Raw genomic sequence first — 19,368 nt, forward strand, 5'->3', positions numbered from 1 at the left:
TTACATTTAATGGTCACTAATTCCTCTTTACATGCACTATTCTGTAATGACATGATCTTCCCCAAGGTACTTACATCCATTTACAAATCTCCAAAGAGTTTGTCAGAAAATTCAACAAACTCTTGAGGAAGGGGGAGCCTATGATATCCATAATTTCGTTGTGCAAACGTGTCACATGAGGTTGCACCCGTGTGAGCATAAGTACATTATGAAAGCGAACCACGACACTTTGATTAGCTTTACAGATCAAGATGAATATGATTTTCCAAATACATGTTCAAACTCAAGGATTTTGGATCGTGGAAGGCTCCCGGAGGAGTGGATAACAATCAGCTAATTGGTAAGTTCTTCTTAAAATATTGTTCTATACTAGATGCGTTCTCATTTGTTTTTGTTATACTAAATTTCCAATAGTACATTCATGATTGACAATTTTAAATCCTTTGTTTGGTTTTCGCAGATTTGATTGGCCATGTAGTTTCCATTACTGAGCCAAAGGTTATCCAAGTTAATTCAAATCCTCAAAGGTTGATTGATTTTGTCATTGAAGATACTTAGTATGTATTTGTTTAGATGACCTTTTGTTTTGTTTCAGTATAAATTTAGGCGTCATCACATTCATTGTTGTTTTCACTTAGGCAGAGTCGGCTCATGATTACCCTATGGGACAAGCACGTGGATTCTGTCTTGCTTTACTATAATGCTGATTTGGCAAATCCACTTATCGCTATACTACAACTGTGTAGAGCCAAGGTGAATGATGGTAAGTAATTATACAGTGGCAGACATAAATTCATTCCTTTCGATTATAACTATTTAAAATTGTTTATCATATTAGATGGTGAGGTTAGGATATCCAGATTCCTAAAATGCAACAAAGATTCTGTTCAACTATGAATGCTCTGAGTTCCTCAATTTCAAGGAGATGTATTGTGACAGTTCAATTTTTTCACCTTGTATCATATTTTATTTCAAAAACGTTCGATGATCACGGGTAATCCGTTTATATCAGTATGCCTAGGTCCTTGACTCCATGATTGTAGTATATTTGCAAACGAATAATACCCAGAGTATCGGGTAATCGATCCACAGAGAAGTGATTGTATTAAGCACCAATTACTAATTTATTCTATGAAGCTAATCCTAATGATTGACTTGGATGATTGTAGTAAATAAATAAAATAAAGCAATGATTCAAGGTAATGAAAACAATAGAGAGAGACTGAGATTCCTGGGATTCAAATGTTTAATCCCCCAGTGCATAACCTAATGTAATATTAAATATGGATTTAACAAGTGTGAAGATGTAAGGTGGTATAAAGATACTCCCGTAGTCCCTAACACTAGTGAATATCTACTTTCGTGATATAAATACCCAATAAAACAGAACCATGCATCATAACAAATTCCTAACTACTACCATCTCCCGATGTGCAATAATCAAGAATTAAACTCCCTAACAAAATTACTATTTCTCAAGGTGCAACAGTTAGATGCAATTGTGTGTGCCCTAAATTATGCCCAACTCTCGTTGTGACACAAAGATAGCAAATGAAACAAGTAACTATGGCCACTAATTACAAGCATCAAATAATATAATCACAATTGCAACACAAGTTTAAAACTCAAATAATAATATGTTAAAGAATCTGAGAGCACATGCACATAGGTTCATAAACACTTTTTACCCAAGAATCTCTAATGAAATTTAGCCAAGCATGACTAAATTATACATAGCAAATAATAATAAAGGTAATACAAATTATCAAAAGAGTACAAGAATAAACCCGACGATTCTCCCTAGTCTTATTCTTGCTTCCCAAGATAACTTGTGGCTCTTAATTTCTCTCTTTCTTGTCTCTAAAGATCTCTGAATGAATATTAGGATTGAGAAATATGGGATTTTGTAACCGATACAAAACAAGGGCGAATTTGGAATTTCCTTCCTTAATAATGATTTGCCGCCCTTTTGTTTCTTTCGTAATTAGTGCCTTTGAGCTTGGAATATATTTGCTGCCCTTTTAATTTTATTGGGACCAGCGCCTCTTTTGATTTGGATTTAAGCAAAGTCCCTTTTCCTATTCCAGCGCCAATTCGAAATTAAGCGCTGTACGTTTTCGACGCGTCGTGCTGAGGTTCGACGCGTCGAAATTAATTAGTCCGAAATCTAATGGCGCCAAATCTTGACGCCTGGACTTCAATCTTGTCCATTTTGGCTCTAAATTTGCCTTAGAATTTTCCTTATTCATAGAATTGACCTATAATGATTCAAAAACACTAACAAACACCGTAAAACATTCAAAACGAGTGTGGACCATAATTAAATAATAAAATAAGAGAATTATGTAATTAAAATACCAATATTATGAACCTAAACCTAACAAATATAATTAAATTAATACTAAAAATATGCACAATTGGACTCACATTACTCCAATACGAAGTATAAGCTCAAGTTCAAGAATTACTGTATCTGTATCATTGGAAGCTGTATCGAGTGAAAATGTCAAAATCACTTCTTTGAAGGATATTTATGACAACAAGAAGGTAAAAATCACAAGTTTAGAGTTTGTGCTGAAATTATTTGAAACGCCACTCATTATATTTCTCACGTATTTTGTAATTAATTTTTAGGTCGGAGAATTTTGGGTACTTGGAGAAATTCTAAACATAGAAGGCGAATGGTACTTTAGTGCCTGTAAGAGTAAGGGGTTTGGGAAGAAGCTTCAAGACTATATGGACAAAATGTACTATAAGGCATGTGATAAACACTGGCTAGAAGTAATAATTAAGTACAAAGTGGTGATTGTTGTCCCGGACGATGACCATGATGGCCATCTTCTACTTTGAGACAATGTATGATCGACACTGTTAGGAGTTACTGCTAGCTAGTTGAAGGAAAAGAATTTGAAGTACGTGAATCCATATATCTTAGCAATTAGCTATTTGATTTTGAATGTATTAATATTATCCCGTGTATAATATTTTTATCTGTTTTTGTTGACCTAGGATGGTTGCATGCCCAATGAAATTGAGGGCTTGGTTGGGAAGACAATGATGTTTAGGATTGTCATACGAAAGGACCAATTTAAATATAGTTGAAACGCTGCTTTTAGCGTGCTTGGAGTGAAAAAAGATGAAGCTATTGTGCAACACATCAAGCCAAACTACTCAATAAAGGTGATGAAGGAACAATGGTTAGGAAGCTTGCTGATGAAACTGAGTTCAATGACAATTTAGAACAAGTCCTCATTAAACATGTTTTCTACATCCTTCAATAATATTTTTTCCACATTACTTTCTGTTAATAATTAGTTTCATCCAGCATATACCACCACGGGAAGCTGCATCTTCGTCAACCCGAGAAGTCATCTTGGTTGATGAGAGCACTCCCGAGCAGCAGTCTTTAAAGAGAACAAATGTAGAATGTTCATCATCTTCAAAGGGTACGATGAAGCCTAAGATCGAGCCCAAAAATTAATTTCCTATTTTCACACCATTAGACTTTGTTTCTCTTTATCTTTGTTTATGTGGAGTAAATGCTTAACAGATGGTTTATTCTGTTAGGCTTTAAACTTTGGCATAACTGTTAGCTTATACACGGTAAGAAATAGATTATTTCGTCACTCTTGATGGTTTTTCCCGCATATTTCTATGTTATAAATCTGCAGGTTAAGTGGTGATTTTGTTGCAATTTCATTTTGTTCCGTTGACTACGTCTAAATGCCATTGTTGGCATTTCAGTGTAGTAGTGTGTATAACTGTTACGTTGTGACTATTTGCATTTGCATTGGCATTTCAGTGTAGCAGTGAGTGCAGTATAATTCTCAAACAAATACCCAGAGTATCGGGTTATCGATCCACAAGGATGTGATGTATTAAGCACTAGCTACTAATTTATTCACGAGAAGCTAATCCTAATGAAAGACATGATTGAGCAAAGGTAAAAACTAATTAAAACGAAGTATGCAAGCTTGTGAGAATAATAAGAAGAGAATGAGATTCTTGGGATTCAAGTATTTAATCACCTAGTGCCAATCCTATAACACTATTAAATCTGGGTTTAAAGAAGTGTGAGAATGCAAAGGTGGTATAAAGTTACTCTTGTAATCTCTAATCTTAGTAAATATTCACTCCCATGATGTTAACACCCAACAATATAAGAACAAGCATTCATAATAAATCCCTAATTACTACCGTCTCCCGATGTGCAAACAATCAAGAATTAAACTCCATAACATATTTTCCATCTCCCAAGGTGTAACAGTTAAGTGCAATTGTGTGTGCCCTAAATTATGCCCAACTCCCGTTGTGACACAAACAAAGCTATGAAGCAAGTAATTTGAGCCCTAAACTACTAGCAACAACAATATGAATCACAATTGCAACATAAGCATAAAACCCAAATAATAATAATATATTAAAGCATTAAAGAACTAGGCACATAGGTTCATAAATACTTTTACTCAAGAATCTCTAAGAAAACTTAGCCACACATGGCTAAGATGGAATACATAACAATAATTAAGAGTTTACAAATAATCTAAAGAGTACATGAATTAAATCAAGTGATTCTCCCAAATCTCCTTATCTTGCTTCTTGCTTCCCAAGACAATTGGTGGCTCTCAATTATCTTCTTTCTTGCCTCCAACATAGAGCATAATTTGATATAGGGCTAAGGAAGGTGTCCTTTTATAGCGGGAGTCAAACCGGGGCGAATTAGGAATTTTCTCATGAAATTTGGAAACTGCCCAAACTGCCCATTCTCGCTGTCTCGACGCGTCGAGTTAGGCACTGTTTTCCCGAGAGCTTTACGAAACGACTCGACGCGTCAAGCCCGCTAAGTGCGAACTTTAATGTTTCTGCCCAAACTGGACGCGTCGAATTCCCTGAGTCACGCACTTTCGGTCCATTTCGGCTCCAAACTCGTCCTCAAACTTTCCTTACTTTTGCACTTGACCTACAATGGTTCCAAAACACTAACAAACACCATAAAACATTCAATTATATCTAAATGATAAAACAAGGGAGTATGCAATTAATGTGACAAATTTATGAACTTAATCCCAACAATTATATTCAAATCAACACTAAAAACATGTACAATTAAGCTCACATCAAGCATTTTGTTTAACAGTTACACTGTGACTATTTGTATTTGCATTTTGTCATTCGGGCTTAATTAATGATTTATTATGTTAGTGTATTAAAAAAATGGTTTATTATGTTAGCGTTTTAAGTTTGACATTGCAAAAACACTAGCATGCATAAAATAGAATTTTGTTATGCAATTTTATTTCTCTTTTATTCCTGTATTATTAGCATAAGCTTAAGTGACTATTTATGTGTTATCTCTATATATATTAAAGCAAAATAACATAGCACAAAAAGTTCCCGCCCAAATGGAACGGCGTTGTTTATAGACAAGCATATTATTAATTGATATTGCGTAAGATTCCATGTGAAACCGTTCAGTTACCAAAGACTTTTAAAACAATATAATTATTTCCTTTTAGTTTTTTGTTTACAGAATCAATTTCAACCAATCAAATTAAAGACCTAATTTGAAATAGGTTGGTCTCTGCGTTTTCCGATAACATATTTATGTAAACAGTTATGTTCACATATTCATTACGCCGAATTGGGTTTTCCAACGATAGTGCAGGCCATGTATATTTAAATAACATTCTCAGCATTTGTACACCAGTGCTCACCTTCGAATCAAACACGCTCATCTACACGTAATAGCAAAATTTGCAGGTGATATACGCAGGCAACAATGTACGTTCTTGCAAGTGATATATCTCCAATGAATACACGCAACGCACTGCGTTTGTGAACTGTGAGGGCGTATGACATCCAAGAAAGGAAGTCGTCTTCCGTACTCAAATCCAAAGAAATTGTGTTCCATGATCATGTAATTTTTTTTTGAAACGAACTGGGTAATCTGGAAAAAATCTAGCATATTAATGACCATTACAGAGTAAACTAAAATCATAAATTGCTATTGCTTTCAGGACACATTTTTGCATGCCCACATACCCAAGGAATTTGTAGACAAATTCCGGATGACTTTTACAGAAGGCAAAGTTTACGGTGTTAAGAACTTTGTGGTCATCACTAATTTCTACTCTTTCAAGACCAGCCCACATAAATTCATGATAAAGTTCAATTATCAAACTGTTGTAAAAGAGTTGAAGGGTACAAATTTCCCAATGCACATGTACAGGTTGATGGATTTCAAGACACTAAAAGCTAATCAATCTATTGATGAGAAGCAACTATTTGGTACGGCTATATTCTTATAGTTTATTTATCTGGATTTATAAATTTTCTAATTCTTTTACTAACATTACACTTTTCATTGTAAAAAATGTGTTAGATGTAATTGGCCGTGTGGTAGAGATACATGCTTCCCAGGAGAAGATAATAAATGGCAAAAACTCAAGGTTGATGGACTTTGTAATTGAGGATTCTGAGTATGTTTCTAATTTTCTGCCGTTTATAACTTTCTATTCCTAAAGTGTTTGTACTCATAACTAACATCTATTAAAAATTGTAGTGGTATTCAATTGGGTTGTACTGTATGGGATGACCACGTAAACAAAGTGGAAGTGTACTACAATTCGGATACTGAATAAACATTACTGGTTTTAATACAGTTTTGTAGAGCTAGACCCTGTTTGAGAAGTAACTACTCATCTCTTTACTGAAATCAATTTTTTTTTTTTAAATATTAGCTAAAGTTGGTTTAACTAATATTGTTTTTTCTCTATTTAGGTGGTGATATCAAAATCTGTTCATCATATGATGTTACACAACTCCTATTCAATCAACAAAGCCCAGAGTTCATGCAGTTTAGAGAAAGGTATGTAAAAGAATTACACTGTTTATCTACAAATCATATTTGCATATTATTTTATAACTTCTATAAAAAAAATGACTCAAGATAGTGTATAATATAATTCTACGAACAGTTTGTGCCTTGAACAAACTCCGATGAGGAGTATTGTTTCACAGTCCAGTTTCAACCCTGGAAGTTCATACACTGTCTCCTCAAGGATGATTTGCAACTAAGAACTTTGACAGAAGTGTATGCAAAGAAAGAGGTACGAAAACAATCTCACAAACTAACAAATAATGGTTAACATCTTATTTTTCGTGCTAAATCCTAAGTAATTATATATGCTGTAGGTTGGAGAGTTTTGGGTAGCTGCTCGAATAATTTTCATTGACTGTGATGGCGAGTGGTATTATCCATCGTGTCGTACAAAAGCATGCTACAAGAAGTTGGAGCCCAAAAACGAGTTTCTATATTGCAAAGACTGTGATAGGACTTGGGGAGATGGGATTTTGAGGTATAGGATTAAAATCAGGGTTGTAGACATAAAGGGAAATGCTCCCTTTATCATGTGGGATAGGGAATGCACTGAGTTGTTAGGTATGAGTGCACTGGAATTGAAACAGAAAAATCTCAGGTAACACTGTAACACCCCGTGTTACGGCCTTCAAACCCGGATTAATTATTTAATTAATCCTGTTAATAATAATTAAATATGATTTAATTCGGTTATGTTTCCCTTTAATTAATTAATAAGGTCCACCATGAACCATGGACCCGTGCCTAAATTAGAGTCTTAAGCCTATTAGGAATAAAGAAAGTAAACCTTTTACTATTCAGATTCTAATTAGGAATCCTAGACCTAGTTATCTATTAGGAATAAAGGGAGTAGGCCTTTTACTATTTAGACTACGATTAGGATTCTCTTTAATTAATTAATATGGTCCACTATGGACCATGGACCCTTATCCCTAAAACAAGCCCTTAGTCCTATAAGGAATAGGATTAGTAAACCCATACCATTCAGGCCCTAATTAGGAGTCTTAAATATATAAATAGGGATATAGGAGGCACCTAGATCTTTCACCACAATAATCTCTCACCACACAAGAAGTTCTAAGAATCCCCTTAGGAGAAATCAAGAAAGAAGAAAGCTTAAAGAAAGACCCTTCATAGCCAAGGAATTAATTAAGGCTAAGAGGTAACCCATGTCTCAACAAAACCTATTTTCATAGCTATGATTCCCCCCCTTAGGCTTTCCCCATATTCTTGTGTATTGATGATTCGTTATATTGATCTTGATGATTGGTGTTATGATTTCATGGGTGAACTTGATAATCTTGATAATGAAAAGAGATTCTTGATGATTGTGTGATTCTTGATGAAACATAGATTCTTGATGATTATGTGCTATTCTTGATTGTTCTTGATGTTAAAAGATGAATTACGTTCTTGATGATTTAATTGTGATTAGAGCCCTAGGATGTAACGTGAAACTCGTATGTTGTTATTCTTAATGTATTGGGTGGGAATTCGCATGTTTGGGGTGTTAATTATGTTAGGAATCATCATAGGTTATGTGTCGTATGTTTCTCGCTTTTGATCCGTTAATTGTCTACGTGTTGTCATCAATTGCGTTTAAAGGTGTCTAAGCATGGTTTCGGGTTCCACAAAGGTTCCCGGGGCGTTATTGGTGAAAAAGAGTTAGTAGGGGGTAGGGGACCCGCCACCTACCCGCGGCCGGAATTAAGATCGCCGGCAGCGGGCAGCCGGCGGGCAGGCGACTGCCCGCCGGGCACCCGCTGCCCGGAGACTTGTCACCGGCGGGTGACCCTTCACTCACCGGCTACCCGCTGGAAATTACCCCAACTCGGGATTCTGGCTTCCCCGTTTGATGTTCCCCCGACCCTCGTGGTGTCCCAACGGACTCCGTTTATCGTGCCTAAGTCTAGTTTGATGTTTCGGGTGCCGTTCGTAGGATAAAAGAGTCTTGTGTATCGCATGCTAGTTGAATTGGTATCCCGTTGGCCTAGGTGAAAGAAGTATGAACCCCTTAGGATTATTCCTAGTATGTGGATGACTACGCATAGGTTTCATTATACGTTTTCTCCCCTTTCCCAATGTGTTAATGTGGGTTGCATGTGCTTGCTATGTGTTATGTGTGCATGATACCCCAATTTGGTTGCGATCAAATTGGTTATTCCTGAGCTGCGGTTCAGAAGCTGGCTGCGGTCAGATTTACACTCTCGGGCTGCGGTCCACCGTTTGGTTGCGATCAAACGTTTTACATGAGCTGCGGTTCATATTCCTGGCTGCGGTTAGATGACTACTCTTGGGCTGCGGTCCACTGTTTGGTTGCGATCAAACATTATGATGAGCTGCGGTTCATCGGTCGGTTGCGATCGACCCCTCCGTGTTGTAATGCGGGGCAGGGTGCTGCGGGGCCGTGTCAGAGCTATATGCGCTGACCCTCATGTATGGGCATGCGATTGGTCCTGTGGCGCCATCAAAGTGTGCTTATGTGATGAGATATGGATGGTTTGATGTTACGAATGTTATGAAAACGTGACCATAGGATACATGCTAGTAAACCGTATATGCTTGATTATGACTAATGGCTGTGCTTATCTCTATCTGTCGAGTCTGTTCCCTATGCTTGTGAATTGTATGACTGTTGACTGTGCTTATCCCTATCTGTCGAGTCTATTCCCTGTTTTAAAAGCTAGAGTCTCTTAGGATATATCTTCATGCTTCGAAATGGCTTTTCTTATACCTATATATATGCCTATATGTATTGTATTTCAACGTGTTGGAGTGGGTTACTAGCATCTCTTGCTGAACAGATATATTTGGCTTTCAGGCACAGATGATTAGACACTGGAACGCGCTAGAGATTCGGAGCATAGAGTAGATAGTTTCCCTTTCGGCCTGCGTGCCATGTTTATGTATTGATACTATTTGAGGATTCTAGAAGTAAGCCTGTGCACCTGAGTTCTCTAGCTCAGGTGTGGCATAGCACCCCGTACTCTTGTATTATGTTTTGGGATTTAATGAGAATTCACCTTTATTATATAAGTTTCGAAAGTTTAAAAATTTCGGGGTGTTACAAACACAATACATTTAATTACTTTCTTAACTACATGTTCACTCAATGAACATGTAACCCTATTCAATTTTTATCCTTTTCTACTGTAGGGAAAAAGTGGTGTGCCTGCTGAAATTCAAGCATTGGTTGGCCTCAACCTAATTTTCAGAATTGCGGTTCGAAGGGAACAATTTCTAAACCTCCTAAATGCGTTTTCTGTGATGAGGATTACCAATGATGTGGAAATGTTAGAGCTACATGCCCCACAGTTGATGCTCGGAAGGGATAAAGACCTTAACTCGAAGTTGGAACTTGAGCTTACAGAAGAAGATCTTTGGGAGGATAAGGTATTTAGAACTCATAAATATTGTTATATGGCTATTAACTCTGGTCTCAACATTTGTCTACCTGACCCATAAAAAAAAATTTTGGTGTAGGATGAGTTGGATGTCAATGAAGCCGAGAGTCCTCTCCAGGCTATTCCTCTTAATCTCACTGGTGATGGCTATGAAGCAAGGGCAGTTAAAAGGTCATCAATGGATCGAATTTTCAAGTACCCAAAGCTCCAAAAAAAACAAAGGAAGTGGTTGTGAAATTAGAGAAATTGAAGGAAGCTTGAAATAGTAGTTGGGGTCTGTTAAATTTAAATAATGGGACAATGGTTTTTGAGTATTTTGGGCTAAGTTGTTTGCCCTCTGTGGATGATGCCAGTTAGACATTTCGGATATTTTCTAATTATTTGTTTGGTGTTAAACTTTGGAAAAATTTTAATTATGTATTGAATTCCTGCTTTCTATGCTATTTGTGACTAATTTGCAGGACTTCACCACTACTCCTACAATAGTCTATCGCAATAATCAAATGACAGGTCTTAACAGGGATTAGAGCCATTGGGTAGCATTTTTGTAAGACACAAATGTAGAAAACAACCTATAACTACCCAAAACATATGATTTTTTGTAATTACTCATGTTTTTTCCAAAGTGTTTATAGTTTTGCAGGTGGATGGCGTTCAAATATAGCAAACAAACACAAATATCAAATGATCCACGCATTGCAAGAAGAGTGGACCAATCAATTTCAAGGAACATATGTTATGCATGAAGATCAAACAAGAAGATCCTAGATTGTTAGAGAATAGTTTAGGAGATCTATAATCAACTCCAGAAGTTCTATTTAGATATAGAATACTATCGGATTTTTATTCTAATCACAAGTAATGTATGAAGTGATATCCTATAAAATTAATTTTTGTGGAAGATGCTTATTAATTGGAAACCGGCATTCAGAACAAATGCAATCAATTACACTCATAATAATAGCAAAACACATATTAAAGATGTTTCCCTTCCAAAAAAATCAAAAAAATACATACATGCACAGTAAAGTATATAGACAATTTTTAGATTCTGAAATGTTACCTGCTTTGCCTTAAAAAAAAAATCACAATGTGTATCCCTTTCGCCCTCACAACTTTGGATCATCCTGCCAAGTAAATTGTCACAACTGTGGTTAGTCAATGAGACAAATAAAATTCAAATATCCTAACTAAAAAACAGTGAGAACTGCACAAAAATTCTAGGGTCACAATTACAATAACATGGTTAAATCTTACATTTAAACAGTTAGATCTGTTCTTCATACTCTGTTTGGTTACCAAGTTTACGTTTGGGTCAGGTAAGATCTCAGATCTTAGATCCCAACAACTTCACTGCAAAATCAAAGGTCAAGTTAGAAAATTTGACATCAAATACTTCAATTACTAAATGTGTCTTGAAAATTAGTAAACTAACATTACTGGAAAACACTTCTAAACTCACAATTTTGAGAAAAAGTTTAAACTTAATTCTCTAAGCAGTGTAAAAGATCTCTACTGCATACTCTCTTTGGTTCCCAAGTTTACGTTTGGGTCATCTAAGATCTCATATCTGTTTTGGTTCCCAAGTTTACGTTTGGGTCATCTAAGATCTCAGATCTGTGACCCCAACACCTTCACTGCAAAATCAAAGGAGGTTTTAGAACAATTGACATAAAATACTTCAATGTGTAAATGTCGTTTGCAAATTAGTAAAGTAACATGACCTGCTAAAAAATGGAATGGTAAAAAGCCCTGCAAAAATCGATTTTAATAAGTTTAAGTGAAGTCAAACTTATATATACTGATTCAATTTTAATCTTAATCCAGTATTTAAATTAATTGTCCACTTTTTCATTTTAAACTCTAACATTACCTGTTAACTAATTGTATACTCGGTTTGGTTCCCAAGTTTAAAATTGTATGGGTTAAGATCTCACATCTGTGACCAATACACCTTCACTGCAAAATCAAAGGTCATTTTAGCAAATTTTTCAGAAAATACTTCAATTACTAAATGTCTCTTAGAAATTCGTAAAGTAACATTACTGCAAAGCACTTCTAAACTCACAATTAAAATAACAGTTTTAAACTTACATTTAAACACTGTAAAATATCTGTTCTCATACTCTCTTTGGTTCCCAAGTTTACGTTTGGGTCATCTAAGATCTCAGATCTGTGACCCCAACACCTTCACTGCAAAATCAAAGGTCATTTTGGAGAAATTGACATAAGATACTTCAATTAGTAAATGTGTCTTTAAAATTAGTAAAGTAACATCACCTGCTCAAAAATCGAATTCAAGAGCCCCTGAAAAAATCGATTCGAATTCAAGAGCCCCTGAAAAAATCGATTCTAATAAGTGGTAATGAAGTCAAACTTATATATACTTATTCAAATTTTATCATAATGATGTGTTCAAATGACAAGTGACTCTTTCATTTTACAGTATAACATGACCACAAAAATATACATTCAGTTATATGTGAACAGTTTCACCACCTAAATATATAAAACTATAATTAAAAACATTAACCTTTCAGCTTCATTAATATAACAACAAAAAAAAAAGATTACAGTGAGGGATTAATTCACAGCACTTTAAAAAACCTTTTAGGTTCTCTATGTACTTGATAACATGAATAATTAAGTCCTACAATTTTGTTTTTCAAGAGAAAGCAGTTTACCTTCTCTATAAATACACAACCAATAACAACAATATTGGATTTACAACACTGATCTGAACACAATAAACTCATCCCATAAAAAACATAGTAGCTAAAGCATTCCCATAAAAAACACAGTAGCTAAAGCATTTCTATTGCAGAACATCAGGAAGATTACATCATCATGCACGATTGGATCCAAGAGGAAACAGTGTCGTCAAACAAAAGGTGTGTCTCCTTCAAATGCATTACATACACTATCAAATAGGTAGTAAAAGCATGTAGTCAATCATATAGGAAACCTTATCAAATGCATTACATACACTATCAAATGACATATTAAATTGTAATATTAGGAAAACTTATCTCTTTTCTAAGCTCTCTGTTCAAATTAGAAACCCTTGGCTGTAGACCGAAGAATATCTTCGATTCATAGGAAACTGCAAAAAAATCTACAAATATCAAATTAGAAATTATCAAACCCTTAATTTGCATGTTGAGATCGAAAGTTAAACATTCAAATAAACAAAATTTTCAGGTTTAGATGCATGATTCCGAAACTCAAAATTCTGGGTTTTAGATTTTCGATTAAGTAACATCAGTTCACAAAAAAAATCGAAATAAAGCATAAATCCTATATTAAAGCTTATAATTGAATTTTAAAGCTGTAAATCGGAGAAAAGAAGAATCAGGATTAAAAACTTACAAATCTAGTTGTGAGACTTCATTTCGATTTTCGCGACTGCTGAATCTACGAGCAAACGCGAACTCCGACTAGGGCTTCCAAATCGGTACTCGAACAATAGTGTAAAATTGTCTCAATTAGAGATGATGTATGTAGATTACATACGGACGACACCTGATTAGGAACATAAAGAGCATGATCTGGAAAATAAATGGAGAAATAGGACGAACTCGAGAGAAAAGGGTGCAGAGCGAAAACTGTGAACGCTGGGAATGAAATGAGAACATCATTCTCCTTTCCAAAATATAACATAATGCAGCCTTAAATCTCCAGGCCAGCTGTCCCACCCAAAAGAGGTGCCTACAATTCAGCGAGGGGATTAGTCAATGTATCCGACGGTGGAAACCCTGGGTACACCCAAAAAAATAGAGTAATATTTATAATATTATAAAATTGATTAAAACTATTAGTTTGAGGATTATATATATTATATATAAAATATATAAACAGGACTATTTCACTTTAAATTAATCATTTACTTTTGGTTTATATAAATATAGAGATAGAGATTTATTATATGTTTGGAATTTGAAGTTTTATAATTATTTCACATGTTTAGTAGTGGTTATTATTTACATAAAGTTTAATATATTAGGACACTAATATATAATCTCTTAATGACCGGTTTAAACATTCATGTCCTAATATGCAGAGAACGAACATTTTACACCCAATGAAGGTTCGCAATCATCGTTAACAAATCAAGTTCCACAACCGTCTAATAGAACACAAATATTCGGTGTCTTTCAGAATACACTTTGTACACCTTTGAGTGTTGTTACAAATGGTGAGCAAGTCTTGAGCTTTTTGGATTAAATTCATAAATGCTATAAGGGTATTTTTTTTAAACCATTTGTTCTGAATTTATATAATATAACTAATTATATTCTTTTATTTTGCGTAACAGGGTCTACCACTACAAGAACATTAATGTCTAACAGCTTGGGTCAAACAAGCAATTACAGACAACCTTTAAGCAATATTACAAATTGTTAGTATTTTTTTTTTTTTGAAAATTACAAATTGTTAGTATTGTTATATTAATATAAATAATTTTCCTAACACTTAATCTGCAATTATTCATTATTTATACTATAATAACAATACTTAATTGATGACAACTCTTATAGCTTATCGCGGAGAAGTTATTGATTTAATGGATAATTCACCGCCGAAGAAGCGCCTTCTTCATACATTTGACCTGAATTTGTCGCCAAGTAAAAGCGATGATGCAATTGGTAAACAAATCGTCAACTAAAAATCTAAATTATTACATTATGTTTATAACATTACTATAACGTACCCTAATATTTATGTTTATGATGGTAATAATTTTCGAGACGAATGGTTGTGTTACAACAGATGGTAACAAAGGAATGCCAAACCAAAGAGAGTTACACCCCGTTCAACACGTTCAAAACCTAATTTCATAATTCAAAGAGGTTGTTGAACCTATACAGCTGCAAGCCGTTGCAATTAATGGTCCGTCAAGTCACTTCATTCCCAAACAATAATATTGATAAAATGTACTCTATATATGCGAGATTATTGGATTTATTTTATTTATTTGAATTTCTTTTTTACAGTTGAATACCTAGATTTTGGAGACCCATAATTCGTGTGCGAGTATTGTAGTGCCATTTTTTGGTCAAATGAACGCTCGTCACAGTCAAAACCAAATGCAAAGCCAAAGTACTCAAGTTGCTGTGTACATGGAAAAATTGTGTTACCGTTGATGATAAAGCCACCAAATAAGTTACATGATTTGTTCTTTGGACCAAGCGAGAAAAACAAATGTTTCTTGCAAAATATAAGATCGTATAATAATATGTTTTGTTTCACATTGATGGGTGGTAAAGTGGATAGATCAATTAATAATGGTTCTGCACCACCAGTATTTCGTATTAATGGCCAGAACTTCCATCGCATTGGAAGTCTTTTACCTACTGCGGGAGTACAACCAAAGTTTGCGCAACTTTATATTCACGACACAAAATAAAATCGAAAATCGTATCAAGTGTGTTAGGTATAACAAATTCTAAACATTAACATTTCATTTTTGTAAGTACATACAATTGTACATTTCTTTAACAATATTTGTAATTGTTTATATTTAACTTTTTGTAGGACTAATAGTGATCAAGCGGATCTACATCGAGAAGTTGTATCTGACATTAAAGAGGTTTTAGATCACAATAATGTGTTCCGTATGGCTAAGAACTTTTTTGATTGTAATGAAACGTCTGAGATTAAGATGAGGCTGATAGGCAGGAGGGCTACAGATGCACGTACTTATTCATTACCAACAACGTCTGAGGTTGCAGCTCTAATAGTAGGAGACCTAGAGCCATCAATGGGTGAACGGGACATTTTAGTGGAGTGTAAAACTGGAGGGTTGAAAAGAATTAGTGAATTAAACCCAGCCTATTTGCCATTGCAATATCCAATTTTATTCCCTTATGCGAGGATGGATTTAGGGAGGACATTCTATTTTCAACAACAATTACTAATCATAATTGGTCAAGAAAAAGTGTCTCGCAAAGGGAGTATTTCGCTTTTCATGTTCATGAAAGGTTAACTGAGGTATCAACTCTACTATATGCTAAGAGGTTATTCTAACAATTCTTAGTCAATGCGTATACAATGGTTGAATCTTCACGGTTGTGTTATATAAGGTCAAATCAAAAAGCACTGAGATGTGAGGCATACAAAGGCCTCTCAGATGCCTTGACCCGAGGTGAGATTGAACCCAACACTCAAGGCAAAAGAATCATATTACCATCAAGTTTTACCGGCGGTGCAAGATACATGATACAAAATTATCAAGATGCTATGGCGATTTGTAGGTTTATAGGTTATCCAAACCTATTTATTACATTCACATGCAATCCAAAATGGCCCGAGATAAAATGGTTTTTGGACAAAAAGGAACTTGAAGGTAGAAGATAGGGCCGACATAGTTTGTCGTGTCTTCAAGATGAAATTGGATTCAATGATCAAAGAGATTATACGAAAGGGAAATTATTTGGTCATGTTAAAGCTGGTATAAATTATTATACATTGTAATATATTTTTTAAGTGTGCTATAATACAATCAAGCAAAATTCACTTATTATAGTTCTTTGTTTGCAGTTATTTACACAATCGAATTTCAAAAAAGGGGTTTACCACATGCACACATACTATTATTCCTTCAAAAGCATGATGGTTTCTCTAGCCCAACATTCATGGATTCGATCATTTCAGCTGAGATTCCGGATAAGGTTACTGACTTGGTATATTATACAGTTGTTGAAGAATTCATGGTTCATGGACCTTGCGGACACGTTAAAAGGAATTCACCGTGTATGGTAAATGATAAGTGCTCTAAACATTTCCCCAAGAGATTCATTGATTCATTTCAGTTTGATCAAGATGGGTACCCGTTGTACCGTAGACGAAATGACAATCGAATGTTAAAAAAGTGTGGAATAGAGCTTGATAACAGGTATATTCTCATAATCGATATCTACTACTGAAGTACAAAGCCCACATTAATGTTGAATGGTGCAACCAATCACGGTCAATCAAGTATTTGTTCAAGTACGTCAACAAAGGTAATGACCGGGTTACAGCTGAGTTTTATAAGACCACGACTGATGATAGCGGTAATGAAGTTGTAGATGAAATCAACATGTACTACGATTGCCGATACATTTCAGCTTGTGAGACAATGTGGCGCTTACTGAGTTTTGAGGTACAGTATCGCTCACCACCTGTTGAGAGGCTAAGCTTTCACTTACCGGATTGCCAATCAGTTATTTTTCAAGACGATGATAACATTAATCACGTTTTGAATAGGGAATCAGTTGCGCAAAGTATGTTCAATGGATGGTTTGTAGCAAACCAAAAGTACCCACAAGCTAAACAATTAAGTTACATAGAGATGCCTACAAAATTTGTTTGGAAAAAGGACATTCGTGAATGGCATCCAAGAAAGAAGGGTTTCGCCATCGGTCGAATATTCTATGTTCCACCAGCATCTGGTGAGTTATATTATTTGAGGTGCTTATTGAACATAGTACGTGGCCCCAAAACTTTTGAAGATATTAGGACACATAATGGAGTGGAGTATGGTACATTTAGGGATGCATGTTATGCTCAAGGCATGTTGGATGATGATAAGGAGTACATTGATGCTATAGTAGAAGCAAGCTTTTGGTCAACTGCTCATTCATTAAGGAAGTTGTTTGTAGTGCTTTTGACATCGAGTTGCATCATTAGGCCAGAATATGTTTGGAATGAGGTGTGGAAACATTTGTGTGAGGATGCTCAACATGTTCAGAGAAGAATTCTACAACAACCAGGTATAAACTATGCCTCATATTACACTTATCAAATTATTGTAAATAATATTCTTTATTAAAGTTGGTTTTTTTTTCCCATATTTTATTACAACAGATTTGTTTTTAACTGAAGAAGAAAAGAAGAACTTTGGGCTAATTGAGTTGGAGAAATTGTTGGAACAACAAAATAAGTCTTTAAAGGACTACCACCCGATGCCGATCCCAGAAATGGTTAACTCTACATTGGTACGTAATCAATTGTTGTATGAAGAATTATCATATGATCATGAGTTTTTAAAAAATGAGGCTCAAGAGTTGTGTGGTAAGTTGACAGAAGAGCAAAGATTGATTTACAATACTGTGCTAGACGACGTTTCCAGTCACCTGGGTGGTTTGTTTTTTGTTTATGGTTACGGTGGTACTGGGAAAACATTCATGTGGCGAGCATTATCATCTACATTGCGTTCAAAGGGCCAGGTGGTTTTGAATGTTGCATCAAGTGGTATAGCTTCGTTGTTGTTGCCTGGTGGACGAACTGCACACTCAAGGTTCGCAATACCAATAGCAATAAACGAAGATTCGACATGTAACATTAAACAAGGAAGTCAGTTAGCTGATTTATTGATACAAACAAGTTTAATAATTTGGGATGAAGCGCCGATGATGCACAAGTATTGTTTTGAAGCACTAGACCGGACCATGGGGGATTTGTTGCGTTTTGTAGACCTGAACAGTTCCAACAAGACTTTTGGCGGCAAAACAGTCGTACTCGGTGGTGATTTCCGTCAAATACTACCCGTAGTCCCCAAAGGTACTAGGCAAGACATAGTAGGTTCTACTATCAACTCTTCGTACTTACGGGACAGTTGCAGGGTTATGAAGCTAACACAGAATTTGCGACTAAGCAATGTCGAAAACCCCGACGAGCGCCGTACCGCAAAACAGTTTGCAGATTGGATTGCTGCAATAGGCGATGGAAAGATTGGTGGCCATAATGATGGTTATGCTGAAGTAGAAATACCTAGGGATATGTTACTACCTACCAATGGTGACCATATTGAAACCATTGTTCGGAGTACATTTTAAATGTTTGCAAATGGTAATTCTAATGCGAGTTATCTTCAAGGCCGTGCTATTCTAGCACCTACACTAGATGTAGTTAACTCAGTTAATGAGTATATGAGTGACTTGCATACGGCTGAAAGTAGAACATATTTTAATTACGACACAATATGCAAAGCGGATGCAGGTAGTGGAATAATGGGTGATGTCCACACACCTGAGTTTTTGAACGGTATTAGAGCTTCAGGTATCCCAAACCATGCATTGACTATAAAAATTGGTTCCCTAG

The 19,368-nt window shown here is 35.4% G+C and overlaps 1 protein-coding gene across 1 annotated transcript; it reads left to right on the forward strand.

Moving 5' to 3' along the window:
- The first annotated feature begins 16,335 nt into the window (after positions 1-16,335).
- Positions 16,336-19,103, forward strand: LOC109171573. Its single transcript, XM_019320626.1, has 4 exons — positions 16,336-16,630; positions 16,825-16,967; positions 17,180-18,038; positions 18,133-19,103. Exons 1-4 carry the CDS (start codon positions 16,336-16,338, stop codon positions 19,101-19,103), a joined length of 2,268 nt encoding a protein of 755 aa, XP_019176171.1.
- The last annotated feature ends 265 nt before the right edge of the window (positions 19,104-19,368 follow it).

Source organism: Ipomoea nil, unplaced genomic scaffold (genome assembly GCF_001879475.1).
Source record: "Ipomoea nil cultivar Tokyo-kokei standard unplaced genomic scaffold, Asagao_1.1 scaffold0322, whole genome shotgun sequence".
NCBI lineage: Eukaryota > Viridiplantae > Streptophyta > Magnoliopsida > Solanales > Convolvulaceae > Ipomoea > Ipomoea nil.